The sequence below is a fragment of the Carcharodon carcharias genome, chromosome 6, assembly GCF_017639515.1.
Source record: "Carcharodon carcharias isolate sCarCar2 chromosome 6, sCarCar2.pri, whole genome shotgun sequence".
Taxonomy (NCBI): domain Eukaryota; kingdom Metazoa; phylum Chordata; class Chondrichthyes; order Lamniformes; family Lamnidae; genus Carcharodon; species Carcharodon carcharias.
Window position 1 is genome coordinate 6,190,665 of NC_054472.1, and position 13,626 is coordinate 6,204,290.

Below are 13,626 nucleotides of genomic sequence, written 5' to 3' on the forward strand. Positions count from 1 at the left end.
GAGGTGGCTGCTGAGGTAAGGGAAGCGCTGCATATACTCCAGAGCCACCCCATCTACATGGGTGGTGCAGGGGACGCTCACCTGCCCGGGGAAGGCTGGTGAAGGACCTTCATCTTGGCAATGTTTAAGGACAGGCCAAGCCTCTTATACGAGGTGTTGAAGAGGTCAAGCGTCCTTTGCATGTCCTGTACACAGTGAGCCATCACGCAGCAGTCACCCACAGACTGAAGATTGTGGATGTCCATGGTGGTGAGTTCTGCTTTTGTCTGGAAGTGACCAAGGTTGAAGAGTTTCCTGTCCAGACAATACTGAATGCTGACACCAGGTGGTAGGTCATCCCGGATGAGGTGGACTATAACGGTCAGGTAAATGGTGAACAAGGTGGTGGCGTTCAGAGATCTGGATGTGAAAGGTGTCAGTTTCAGACCCTCCCCTCATCCTCAGGATGGTGGCGGCCATGTTGTCCTGCAGGAGTCTCAGGACGGTGACAAACTTTAACACCAACCAAAGTGTTGGAGGACGATCCATAAAGCTTCACGATTTAAAGAATCAAACGCCTTGGTCAGGTTGATGAAGGCGAGGAACAATTCTTGATTTTGCTCCCGACATTTTTCCTGGGTCTGTCTAGCCACAAAGACCATGTCCACCGAACCCCGGGATGGTCAGAAGCCACACTGGGATTCTGGAAGGATCTCCTCAGTGACCGGATGGGTGGGGGGTGGGTTCAGGGGGGGTGCGGTTCAGGATCTTACCAACGATGGAGTTTGGAAAAATGTTTCACCCTTACTAACTGGCTTACAATTACTGGGTTTAATTTTGTCAGTCAATAACAGGTATCTACAATAAGTCAATAAAACTCTTGGGCCTGAATTTCACACTTCCTCAACCCGTGGGTTTTTAGGCAGGGAGGGGCATGGTGACATTGAAGGAACAGAATTCCCTCTGGATTCCAACCTGCCCTGACCTCGCAGCGATTTGACACTGGGGCAGGCGAGGCCTCAGACAGGACACCCGCCCTTGCCCCAGTTGAGGCCCTTAAGGGCCATTTCCTGCCCAGCCTCAATTTTTAGACTGGCGGGAGGATTTCCTTGCCGGGAGGAAGCCCGATAAAGAACGGCCTTAGATCCCGGACAGGAAGGGGTGGGGGGGAGAAGCCCCCTCCTGACTGCAGGCACCACCCCCTCCCCCCACTTAAGGTCCAGTGGCTGCTGGACCTCCCTCCCCACCCCTGCCTCTTCCCCAACACCCTGATTGCCCCCTTTGTGACCTCCCAGGCCTTCCCTACCCTGGGACCCCTTCAACTGACCTCATTCACCAGTCCCAGGGACATCGGCTGAGGCATCTTCCTGAAGCTCCTCTTCCCTCCACTCTAGCTCTTGTTGCTGCAGGGGGCTGGAGAGCTGTCGGCCAATCAGATTAACTGGCAGCTCACTAAGGTGGGACTTCCTCCCAAGCGAGGGGCGGAGGTCCCGCCTGCAGCCAATTAACACGCACTCGAGCATGATTGGCTGTGGGGCCTTCTGAAAAACTCAGGCCTTGAAGTCGAGTTATGGCTTTGTTTGTTTGAGTTAAACTGTGATTTGAGTGACTCGGAACCAATCTTGTCATTTGCGCTCCACTCGAACGGATTTGCAAATCTCAGACAGAATATTGTTACGCTAACAACACCATGCCCTTGACCATCAGAGGTACCAAGGGGATTTGCTAGCCTTCTAATCACCCCTTGGAAAATCTCTACTGCACTATAGTGTTGTCTAAGAATGTGAAAAACTGAGTCATATATTCATGCAGTGACAGTACAGAAGTGTAGTGAGCAGAACTCTGTAACCAAACATGGCTGATTGGCAAGCGATTGTATTAACAGAGATTGTATCAGCATCACCAAGTGACAAAAAGTAAGATCATGAGAAATAGGAGCAGGAGCAGGACATTCAGCCCATCGAGCCTGCCCCACCATTCAATACGATCATGGCTGATCTGCTTCAAGCGCACTTTCCTGCCTGCTCCCAATCTCCCCTGACTCCCTGTTAGGAATTAGGAACAGTTTAAGTGAGTTATGTTTGTATTTTTGGGTGTTAGGGATGAGTTTTAGTTTTAAAGTTTAAGTTTGATTTGTATTTCTGTATCTATGTGTCAAGAAAGTTCAAATGGAGTTTTAGTTTCACTTTAAAAAGGTGCTTGCATTTCTAATGGGAGTTTATGGCTTAAGAAGTTAAGCAAACACAAGGGTAGAAGATAAAGGCAAAATGCTGCGGATGCTGGCAATCTGAAACAAAAACAAAAAATGCTGGAAAAACTCAGCAGGTCTGACAGCATCTGCAGTGGAAAACAGAGTTAATGTTTCGAGTCCGTATGACTCTTCTTCTGAGTCATACAGACTCGAAACATTAACTCTGTCTTTCTCTCCACAGATGCTGACAAAGGTAGAAGAATTGGGCTGTTACCTAGTAACAGGGGCCCAGAGAGGCACACACAGAGGAGAAACAGCAGTTTGTTTTGGAAGCTGTTGTAGTTTAGCTGGTTTGGAAGATAGCTGCCAAACAGAAGCCACTTAAAAGGGGCAGATAGCCAGCTCCAAGCTAATGTTGGTTGAAAGTAGCTGCCAGAGAGATTGGACAAAAGGGGACAGATAGTCAGTCCCAAACTGATGAAAACCCCAAAAACCCAGGGAAGTGAAAGAGGGGAAAGTCCAAAGACCACTTTCTAGTCAAAGGAAGGACAGGAACCTGGAAAAGGTCCTGTTAATGAAGTTAAGAGTGAGAGGCAGAGAAAAAGACTCCAAGCTTCAGATGTAAAGAGACAAAAGCTGCAGAAAGCAGATTTAAAGGAAGAACAGCTTGCAAGAGGCAAGAAGGTCCAAAGTGTTGGTTGAAGGTCTGCATGGAAGACAGCTGGAATGCATGTGGTGACCCTGGGGGGAGGAACATCGAAAGAAGAGTTTGAAACCCTGGTGATGAACCCTTGGGGAAGGCGTCAGAGGGAAAGCGTTGGTTTAGGAGAAGATTCCAAGGCAAATTCTTGGAGAGTGGAGATTAGAAACCCTCATGTGAAGGATGGAGTTCAGTGAGACTGGTTGGCTCATGGTGTGACGTGTCTGGGGGGAGGTGAGAAGAGATCTATAGCATCTGGTTGGGGTGACATCTGTCACTTGGTTTCAGAGTCTGTTGTGTCTGACCACAGAGTGCCATAGATTTATATGGACAGTGTACTTACTATGGACATTAGAGGAGGAGATAGCTTTGTAACTTGTATTATCCTTACAAATCTGTTTATATCTGTAAAGGTATAGCTGTGTGTGAAGTAGTATTGTAATATAGTTAATCTTTTATTGTTTAATAAATGTTGTCATCTTTTGCTAAAAGTTCATCAGCTGATTCCAGTGACTCTGTTCAGGAGCCACTCTCCACATATCTAAACAAACAAATAAAAGTTAGGATCTATCAAGCTGGGTTCCACTCTGGGATCAGGCTTGTCCAGGGGTAACCTCAGCTGGGGATCGTGACCCTCCCACACAGAGATCAAAAATGTGTCTATCTTTTATTAGTGTTCAGATCTTTCTTCTATCAAATCAAACCAATTGATCTAATGAATTCATTCAAATGCAAATTCAATTGATCTCTTTCAGAAAACAATATTTTGGGATCCAGTACATAAGTAATTGGAGACATGATGTGTGGTGAGTGGAGTGTGTCCCAGGAGCAACAGGTGACTTTGGACCTATGGTTCCCAAGTCTCTCCACCACTGGGGGTTTTCTTTACCTGATGTCTGGCTCTGTTGTAAACTCGCGGATAGAGATTAATCACTGTGATTGGTCAATCAGTCCATTATCATTGCATCTTGTGACTACCAGGATGAGAGAAGGTGAACTGATGAATTTTGGGCCTTTCTTTATCCAGTGGTTCCTCCAAGACTGGGGAAAGCAGCTAAAATGCCAAGGCCAGTAGAGATTCAGAAACATTCCTTACCTGTAGTTTTGCTTTTCACTTGCCACCTGAATCTTCTCGTAGAAGGAATACGCCTGGTTTCCCTCCCAGTCTCTCAAATCAATTCTCAGTGAGTACTGTCGCTGGTTTGTATGAAGAAAGATGACCTCATTGCCTAGCCAGTGTTCTCCAGATGGATTCCCAAAACCCTACCAACAGAGGATAACAAGTAGTTAGTTTACATCAGCTCCAACATTCAGGGAGGTAATTAGCTATATCAACAAAAAACACAAAAGTGCATTGTTTGCAAATACATAAACAATTGCGAAAGCTTTTTCAAACAGCGAGTGGTTCGGGTCTGGAATGCGCTGCCTGGAAGTGTGGTGGAGGCAGGTTCAATCGAGGCATTCAAGAGGGGATTAGATGATTATTTGAACAGAAACAATGTGCAGGGGTACAGGGGAAAGGCAGGAAAATGGCACTAGGTCATAATGCTCATTTGGAGAGGCGGTGCAGACATGATGGGCCGAATGGCCTCCTCCTGTGTCATTACAATTCTGTGATTGTGTGAATTTCACAAAGCTGGTGCTGGTGGAGAGTTTTGTTGAACAGGGGCTGTGGATGTGGCGTTTCCGGCTACATATTGGCAGGGGAAGGCAGTCCAGGCTCCAAACAAGATTCCTTTGATTACAAAAATTTAAGACTAACTGAATACTGGAAATCTGAAACAAGAAAAAGAAACATTGGAATTGAGTTCCAGTGCCGGATTCTGTCCAAAAGCTTTTCTCTTTTGGATTCTGACTGACCTGGTGTGAAATTCCAACATTTCCTGTTTAAGTAATTGTGTGTCAAATAAAATCTGGCCATCAAGTATAGAACCAAATAAGCATACAACACTAATGGAGGCCATTCAGCCCTTCATGTCTGCACCAGCTCTTTGAAAGTGCTATCAATATAATCCCACTCCCCCTGCTCTTTTCCCTTAGCCCTACATAACTTTCCTGTTCAAGTATTTATCCAGTTCCCTTTTGAAATTTCCTATTCCTGCTTCTGCCACCCTATCAGGCAGCAACCTCCAGATTACAACAACTTGCTGTGTAAAAATGATTCTCCCCACATCACCCCCCCCCCGGTTCTTTTGCTAATTCTCTTAAATCTGGTTATGGACCCTCCTGCCAGCAGAAATAGTTTTGCCCTATCTACTCAATCAAAGCCTGCGCGGCTTTGAGTACCTCTATTGAATGTACCTCCCTTAAACGTCTCGAAGGAGAACAATCCCAGTAGGTTGTGTGATGAAATGAGAAAAGGGGGGGAAAAGAACTTACCTTAATTTTAAATCGGAGTCCTAGTTCGGGAACTACAGTCCCCGTCGGGCCTCGGGACTTGTGAGCATGTGCCAGCCGGGTAAGGACTGCACATGCGCAGCTCGTCCATCTTTACTTTCCTCAGGCTGGGAACCGGCCCTGCCTACCCACGCAGGAAGACACAAAGATGAAAAGTGAAACAGCACGAAACTGCAGGCCAGGCGGCCTGAAGAGGAGCTCCACTGCAGAGAAGGTGTCCCAAGGATCAGGACATGGGGAGGGGATAGGGAGAGGTCCCAAACAAACAAGAAGGTCCCTAACAAGGGAGTTGGGACAGAACCAGATCCCAGAAGACAGCACTAGGTAGGGGACAAGGACGGAGATCAGAAATAGATCCTGTTAAACAAAGTTGAGAGAAAGGAACTGAGCAATTGGCTCCGAATTAAAGAAAGAGAGCTGTGGGGAGAAGACAAAGCAAAGTGGGTTCGAGAGAAGCCCTGAAGATCAGAGAGAGCAGCCAAAGGTTGGTGACTACATACTGTGAAGGCAAAGGTACCCTTTTGGAGCAGTGGTGTTCTATTTGGCATGGCCAAGGGTCTGAAAATGTGCTTGGAAGATGAAACTTGAGCGTACATGGTGATCTGCAGAAAGGAATCTCAGAAAGTGAGATTGAAACCCTGGAGATGGATCCTTGTTGAAGCTGCCTGAGTGGCAGCGATGTTTGGAGAGAATTCCAGGGTGAATTCTTCAAACATGGAGACTGGAAACCCTCGTGAGAAAGACAGTTTCAGTGAGACCGGTTGGTTCACAGTGTAACAAGTATCTGGGTGGATTATTGAGAAATCCATAGAATCTGCTTTGGTCGCATCTGTCATTTACTTTGGAGTGTGGTGTGTCTGACCACAGTTCACCAGTTGGTTCACTTACCCTGAATATTAGAGTATACGATAGATATGGTAAACTGTTTTATCTTTCCAAATTTATATGTGTGAGAATAGATGTTATTTTGAAAAAATATTTTTGGGGAATGTGGTGCTATCCTGTGTAAAGAAGGCTGTGTGTGTGTGTGTGTGTGTGTGTGTGTGTGTGTGTGTGTGTGTGTGTGTGTGTGTGTGTGTGCACTTTAATTAACAGGACAGAGATTGATAGGAGTCAAGTTATCGGGGGGGGTTAAAACATGAGAGAGGTGTTAGGCTGAAGTACAAGTAAATAGGTTAGATCTAACATTTGCATTTTTAGATAAGTGAAAAGTTTGTTTGAATATCAAAGGGGAATCAGAGGTGTAAAGAGATATGTTTGTATCTTGCAGGAGCTCCATAGGTAAATAGAAGGGGGAATATTCTATTTTATTGACCCAAAAGCAAAGACAGGAGAGAGGCATGAAAGATTTTATATTTGGAAGGGTTTGAGTTTCAAAGATGTGTGAAAACAATGACACTTGAGATGAAGGGAAAAAATATTTTAAAGCTACTGTGGAGCTGGACCTAGGGATACAGTTGGAGCTGAATTGTGAGCTCATTGAGCTGTTGAGCTATAGCTGGAGCTCTAGGCTGGGAGAGGATGTAAGTTGAATCAACCACCCAGTCAAGCCAGAAAGGTCTTGGCAGCAACAGGCAGTTTTAATCTGAAGTAGATTCCACAACAGAGTGGGAGAGGATGGAGGTCATGTGTTATGCCTTTATTGAAGCTACAGCAGTTTGCCTTGGATGATATTACAGGATTTCATAGTTAGACATCTATAAGGAAGTGTTGCCTGGAAGGTGTTTACTTGCGGGTTTGATCAAGTAGAGTTTTTTTGGGAATGATTTGTAAGACTAACCTTAATTGTGTAACTGTAATCTTGTGTGCTCAAGTTTTCTTTTATTTTTGTTAATAAAACTTTTAATTTTAATTTAAAAAAAAAACCCAAAAGTGTTACTGGATCTCTTACTGCTTTGATTGGGACATTTTCTTCTCATTTTCAGAATATAAAAAAAAGGGTATGGCACTGTAAGCCAAGTTTCCCTCTTGGGTTTGGTTTGCCTCACAGTTAGGACTGGCTGTGGTCATAACAGATGTGTCTGTAAAGATAAAGCTGGGGTGAAGGAATAAACAATATTTGAATCATTTTCTTTGTGTTTGTATTGAGATCTTTCCAACCTTTTGTCTGGTGTAATACAGTTCATTTTTCTTGTTTAACAAATGTTTTATTCTGTATGTTAAAAGTTCATCAGCAGACTTCTGTGAATTTGTTCAGTAACTTTCCTCCACATTTCTAAAAAAAACGATAACCTTTAGGATCTATCGAACCAGGTTTCACTCTGGGATCTGATTTATCCAGTATTAACGTCAGCTGGGATCATAACAGGATGAAAGATGACAAAATCTTGTTGCAATGTTAATGTTGAAGAATTACCCCAAGAAGCTTCACAAAGAGGTCATTAGACAAAGGCAGATACCAAACCAACAGGGTGGCATCAGGAGGGATAAGTAAAGCTGGATGAAAGAGGAATGTTTTAAGGAGGGTCTGAAAGGAGGACAGCGATGTGGAGAGGAGAAGAGGACAAGGGAGGAAATTCCAGAGTGTAGGGTCTGCACAGCATCCGATGGTGGGGCAATGAGAATGAGGACTGGATTCAAATGAGATCAGATATGGAGGAGTTCTGATGCAAAAGTGAGGGGAAAGTAAACAAAAAATGAGAGCCACAGCAATACAATAACAGCATTAAACTCAATTCTGGGCGGTTAACCATAATGTTGTGGGGGAAAAATAATGCAGTGTATGGGAACTAATTAGCATAAATAGATCAAGCTCAGACCTTGCTTCAGGGAATCAGAGTAACTATAAAAATACAACATTGCTTAAATAGACCTCTTAGTGTTTATTTCGTTCTTTATCTTGCAGAGTTCAACTCGACATTGCTGTAAATTGCCAACTTGGAACAGTTCTATGGTTTCAGATGTGTCAAACTGTACATGATAAGTTCAATGAACAGGAATTGTACAAGAGAGGGGACCGAAGAACTTTTCAAAATCCGAGCTTGTGGTGAGATTCTGGGGTGGGGTCAAAGGGGACGTTAACCCTCTCCCAGCTCCTGTCACAAACCAGGTTGGCCAGCAGTCAACATGCCTGGTCTGAATTACTCCAGTTCAATCTGACTGTCTCCTCATGGGTCACCATTTCACCTGTTCTTTTGAGCAGGCAAGAGGCACACCTGCAGGGTGGGGACTTTCTTTAAATAGTGGGGCGGCGATGGGAACTTTCTTTAAATATGCAGATGACATCATCAGAGCCCCAGTGTCATAATCCACGTCCTGTCATGTAATTGAGGCCTGATGACATCATCAAGACATCATGGCATCATTGGATCCCGATACATCGCCCTGTGTCACCACCAGGGTCCTAGGATGACTTGAGACTTTGTGACCTCTTTGGAATGCTCTGTGATGTCATTATAACATTGTGACATCACCAAGACCACATGATGTAATTGGAGTCACATGACATCAGAGACCCATGACATCATTGGGGCCCGACTGTAATCTCAGCCTGAGGTCTGCAATGACGGAATTGGTCATTGCCTTTCCTCAGGCAAGGCCCCAAACCAGTCAGGAAGAGGAGAGAGGGTTGGAGGTGGCACAGGAAGGGAAGAGTATTTTTATTTCTCTCTCGATTTTCTTGTGTCCCACCCCCAGCCTCAAGCCTCCTTCAGTGAGCATTTCATCTCTGAGCTGGATAATTTTGGGCCATACTCCATACAGTCCCACTGAGTGGACACCAGAGATCCAGGCTCTAACACCCAGTGGGGAGGTTGGATCTAATGGTAGCAGCGCGGTAACCTCCTCCCCACATTGTATCCACACGGTAAGGGTATGAGTCAGCCTAACATCCAGGCAAGGTAAAATAGGGCAGGTTGCATTAAGATTCCCTTCCTTGTAGTAGATTAAGTGGGTATCTAATGGAGGTTTTTAAAACGATTAAAGGATTTGATAGGGTAAACTATTTCCTCTGGTGGCGAGGGGTTCAGAACCAGGGGGCAGAACCTTAAAATTCGAGACAGGCCATTCAGGTCAGGAAGCATTTCCTCACTCAAACTGAAGCGGAAATAGGGAACTCTCTCCCTCAAAAAGCTGTTGAGGGTGGGGTCATGGGGAGGGTTCAACTGAAAAGTTCAAATTGAGATTGATAGATTTTTGTTGGGTAAGGGTATGAAGGGATAGGAAATCAAGGCGGGTAAATGGAGTTAAGGTACAGATCAGTCATGATAAAACTGAATGCTAGAAGAGGCTGGATGGGCTGAATGGCCTCCTCCTGTTCTCACATTCTTCTTATATTCCATGGGGAATTTGTTATAGAAATGAAGCAGTGCCCAATTCATTGGCTATGGGATCAGTGGTAGAAATAGGTTGTCTTAGTTCTTCATTTGTTGAAAGAAGACTAGGAGACTATCAACATCCTGGGGGTTACCATTGACCAAAAACTGAACTGGACTAGCCAAATAGATACTGTGGCTACAAGAGCAGGTCAGGGGCTAGGAATTCTGCAGAGGGTAACTCACCTCCTGATTCCCCAAAACCTGTCCACCATCTACAAGGCACAAGTCAGGATGAGTGCAACTCCAACAACGCTCAAGAAGTTTGACACCATCCAAGACAAAGCAGCCTACATCACTGGCACCCCATCCACCACCTTAAACATTCACTCCCTCCACCATTGACGCACAGTAGCAGCAGTGTGTACCATCTGCAAGATGCACTGCAGCAACTCACCAAGGCTCCTTCGACACTTCCAAACCCATGACTTCTGTGATGTAGAAGGACAAGGGCAGCAGCTAGATGGGAACACCACCACCTGCAAGTTTCCCACCAAGCCACATACCATCCTGGCTTGGAAATATATCACCGTTCCTTCACTGTTGCTGGGTCAAAATCCTGGAACTCCCTCCCTAACAGCACTGTGGGTGTACCTACATCACATGGACTGCAGCGGTTCAAGAAGGCAGCTCACCCCCACCTTCTCAAGGGGCAACTAGGGATGGGCAATAAATGCTGGCCCAGCCAGCGAAGCCCACATCCTATCAACGAATAATAAAAAAATTTAGCAATGTCTCATAAATCAGTTCTTAATAGATTTGAAAATCTGAAGTGAAGCAGAGACATAGTGAGATTCTGCTTAAAGATGACACAAGTTAACAACATTGAGCCAAAGCATGCTCAGCCTCCTAACATTAACGTTAACGAAAACTCGCCAATCTTTGAAACTAAAGCAACAAATGTATCATTTTTGTGAAATTACATATCATTTCCTTTCCTGTGTTTAATGAATAAACTTGCCAAGATTTTACCATGACTAACATTAACCCAAATAAAACAAGCAATTTAGATATAGATTAAGGCAGTCTCTATGGTGCAATCATTAAAATGGAGAAGGGTATCAGGTAACACAGTCACTGTAATATTGCTCAAGTGCATCTCGAGAAAGTCTTTGGGAATGATCCCATTTTTCCCTCATCTGGTTTCACCTACAGCCAGGCACTGAGGATGCCTGTTTCCATGTGGCTAGGTTCCTCTGTGGCACCTACTGTAGATGTCAGCAATAAGTCGACCATTTGAAGCCTTGAAAAATCCCCGCAGAAAAAGGGGGTCATAAGTATAAAAGTGAACGGCCGGTGTGGTTGTGACACAAAGCGTAGGCGTGTCATAAATCACTGGTCACCTTTGCAATACAGCCCGTGGCCCCTGCTTGATCCCTCGCATTCTGTTAGACGGTACCAGTAAGTAAAACATCCAATTTTTGACCAACTACCAATGCGAGTACAGCATTTCGCAGCCGAAAAGTGGTGCAGGGGGAGGGGGAGCAGGTTGACTTATATGCCAAGAATATGCAAAGATATTTTGGGGCCGGTAAAATGGGGTCGTCTTATACACCAGGTGGACTTATACGATGCGATTTACAGTACATAGTGACTGAAAAATCTCACCTCGAAGCTTCGGTCTTGCATGCTGCCTAACACAGGGTTTATTCAGCCAGAAAGGTGCTGGTAAACAGCCCATCCAAATGTCGTAATACATTTTCATTGTTGTTTTCGTACCTTTGTGCTCTTCCCTTGAAGTGTGAAAATTGGAAGGATTCACAGGCTAATAGCACCGTGTGAAGGTGTCGTTGACATTGTTGTAGTGTATTCAGCTCTTCCCTTAGGGAATAGCATGATCCTCAGGTTGATGAACACTCTGACTCACCATAACGTGAACATTCCTTCCATGGGCTGTCACCATCTTTAACCCAGCACTCGTCATTTATAGTCAGACGACTCAAGTGTCTCTTACAATCTGTACGATGAGGGGGTGGCCCACACACCAGCATGAGGATCCCACTGGATTTCGACCTGGAATTCCCATCCTCCAGACCTCCAGTCTCCACTGGCTGGGACTGTCTGGAGTGGGGTTCCAGCTCTCAGGCAGGAGAAATCTCATTCTGTTACAATGGAGTGAGAGTAAAGGAATGAATATCGGGCTTCATGGCCACATGATGGGCACTATCTTGTGTCCTGCCACCATCTGCCTAACCCCACAGGTGGTTAAGGCCAAAGTGAAAATCCAGCAAAATAGTGTTTTGATTCTTTGGATAATCAAAGTTAAAAAAAAAAATCTGTTATCAATTTGTGGTTAAATATTCCAAATACTTTATAGGATTACAAGAAAGCCTGAGACTTAAGCACAGCATTCCAGAATATAATTGAATTTTATTCGCCCATTGAGTTTGGACCTTTGCAACTGAATATCAAGCACCGTGGAATTTTGGATAAGTTCTGATGGGGTTTGTGCTCAGTCCCATTGTAACTCTTGAGTTTTCATTCAGCTCAAAGTGTTGTTTCTGTCTTAACCCTTTATTGACAAGGAAGCAGTGCTGATCTATTGCTGATCTGATCTCACTGGCTAAGGAGCACCCAAAACCCAAAACTCCCTCCTCCTCATCCCAACAAGGAGTCGTCAAAACCTGGAGTTCTTTCCTCCCGAAAGTCTATGGATTCTGGGAGGTATCATTGGATGCTTGGCATATTAAGGGGGTGGAAATTATGCTGCAATTGTACAGAGCCCTGGTTAGACCTTACTTCAATAGTGTGTTCAAACCTGGACAGTACCCCTCAGGAAGGACACACTGGCCTTGGAGAGGGTGCAGTGCAGGTTCACTAGATTTACTAGAATGATAAAGGGGCTATAAAAGGGTTAAATTATGAGGACAGGTTTTGTAGGTTGTATTCCCTTGAGTATAGAAGATTAAGGGGTAATTTAAGATGATAAAAAGGATTTGATGGACTAGATAGAGGGAAACTATTTCCTCTGATGGGGTGAGTCTGGAACAAGGAGGAGTAACGTTAAAATTCGAGCCAGGCTGTTCAGTGGGTGACATCAAGAAGCACTTCTCCACACAAAGGGGAGTGGAAATCTGGAATTCTCTCCACATCACAGGTAACTTGCATTTATATAGCACCTTTAACATAGTAGAATGTCCCATGATGCTTCACAGGAGCATTCTGAAACAAAATTTTACATCAAGCCACACAAAGAGATGTGAGGATAGGTGACCAAAAGTTGGGTGAGAGAAGCAGGTTTTAAGAAGCATCTTAAAAGCGGAGGAGAGAGGGAAATAAAGGAGGAGAGATTTAATGAAGAAACCCCAGAACTTAGGGCAGCTGGAGGCATGGCTGCCAATTAAGGGTCACAGAACCAAAGTGAGTGGATAGAGTTAATCACAGAATCACAGATAGAGTTAAGATAAAGATCAGCCATAAGCTAACTGAATAGCAAAACAAGCTATAGGGGCTGAATGACCTCTTCCTGTCCTTCTGGTTCTAAATAAAGAATTACCCATGGCTAAACAATGACGATTCTCCAGCACCAATGTTTTGGATTTAAAGTTGCAATTATTGCAGTCAGTTCCGTTTTTCTCATCAGTCACAGACTTACCTTTCAGCCTAACCCTCCACACCAAGCACATTGGCTGAAAGGTCCCACTCACCATTTTATATTCTTTCCAGGTTCGATGAAAATCCACACTGCCATCTCCTCTGTGCTGTATGACCATCCAACCACCTCCTGCTGTCTCCATGTTACAGTATACCTGCCGAGAAACAGACTGAGCAGTGAGAACCAGCTCCAAGAGAGAGAGGTAGAGAGAAGGAGGGAGAGAGAGAGGAAGAGAGAGCTGGGTGAATGATTCAGTCAGTTTGTGCAGTGATATCGACCAGAGCAATCCCAACCAGTCAACATTTAATATGTCAAAATGACACGGTAATGTTATTAAGGTGGACAATATAGATACATTTAAGGGGAAGCTGGATAAACACAAGGGGTAAAGGAATAGAAGGATTTGCTGATAGGGTGAGGCGAAGAGGAGGTGGTAGGTGGCTCATGTGGA

The 13,626-nt window shown here is 44.7% G+C and overlaps 1 protein-coding gene across 1 annotated transcript in view; it reads right to left on the reverse strand.

Moving 5' to 3' along the window:
- LOC121278985 (angiopoietin-1-like) overlaps nucleotides 1-13,626 on the reverse strand; it is a 151,242-nt gene that overhangs the window by 22,136 nt on the left and 115,480 nt on the right. The window contains exons 6-7 of the mRNA XM_041189675.1: nucleotides 13,228-13,329; nucleotides 3,967-4,133 (exon numbers count right to left, since the gene is read on the reverse strand). Of these exons, the coding sequence (XP_041045609.1) occupies nucleotides 3,967-4,133; nucleotides 13,228-13,329 (269 nt within the window). The remainder of the gene's footprint in view (nucleotides 1-3,966; nucleotides 4,134-13,227; nucleotides 13,330-13,626) is intronic.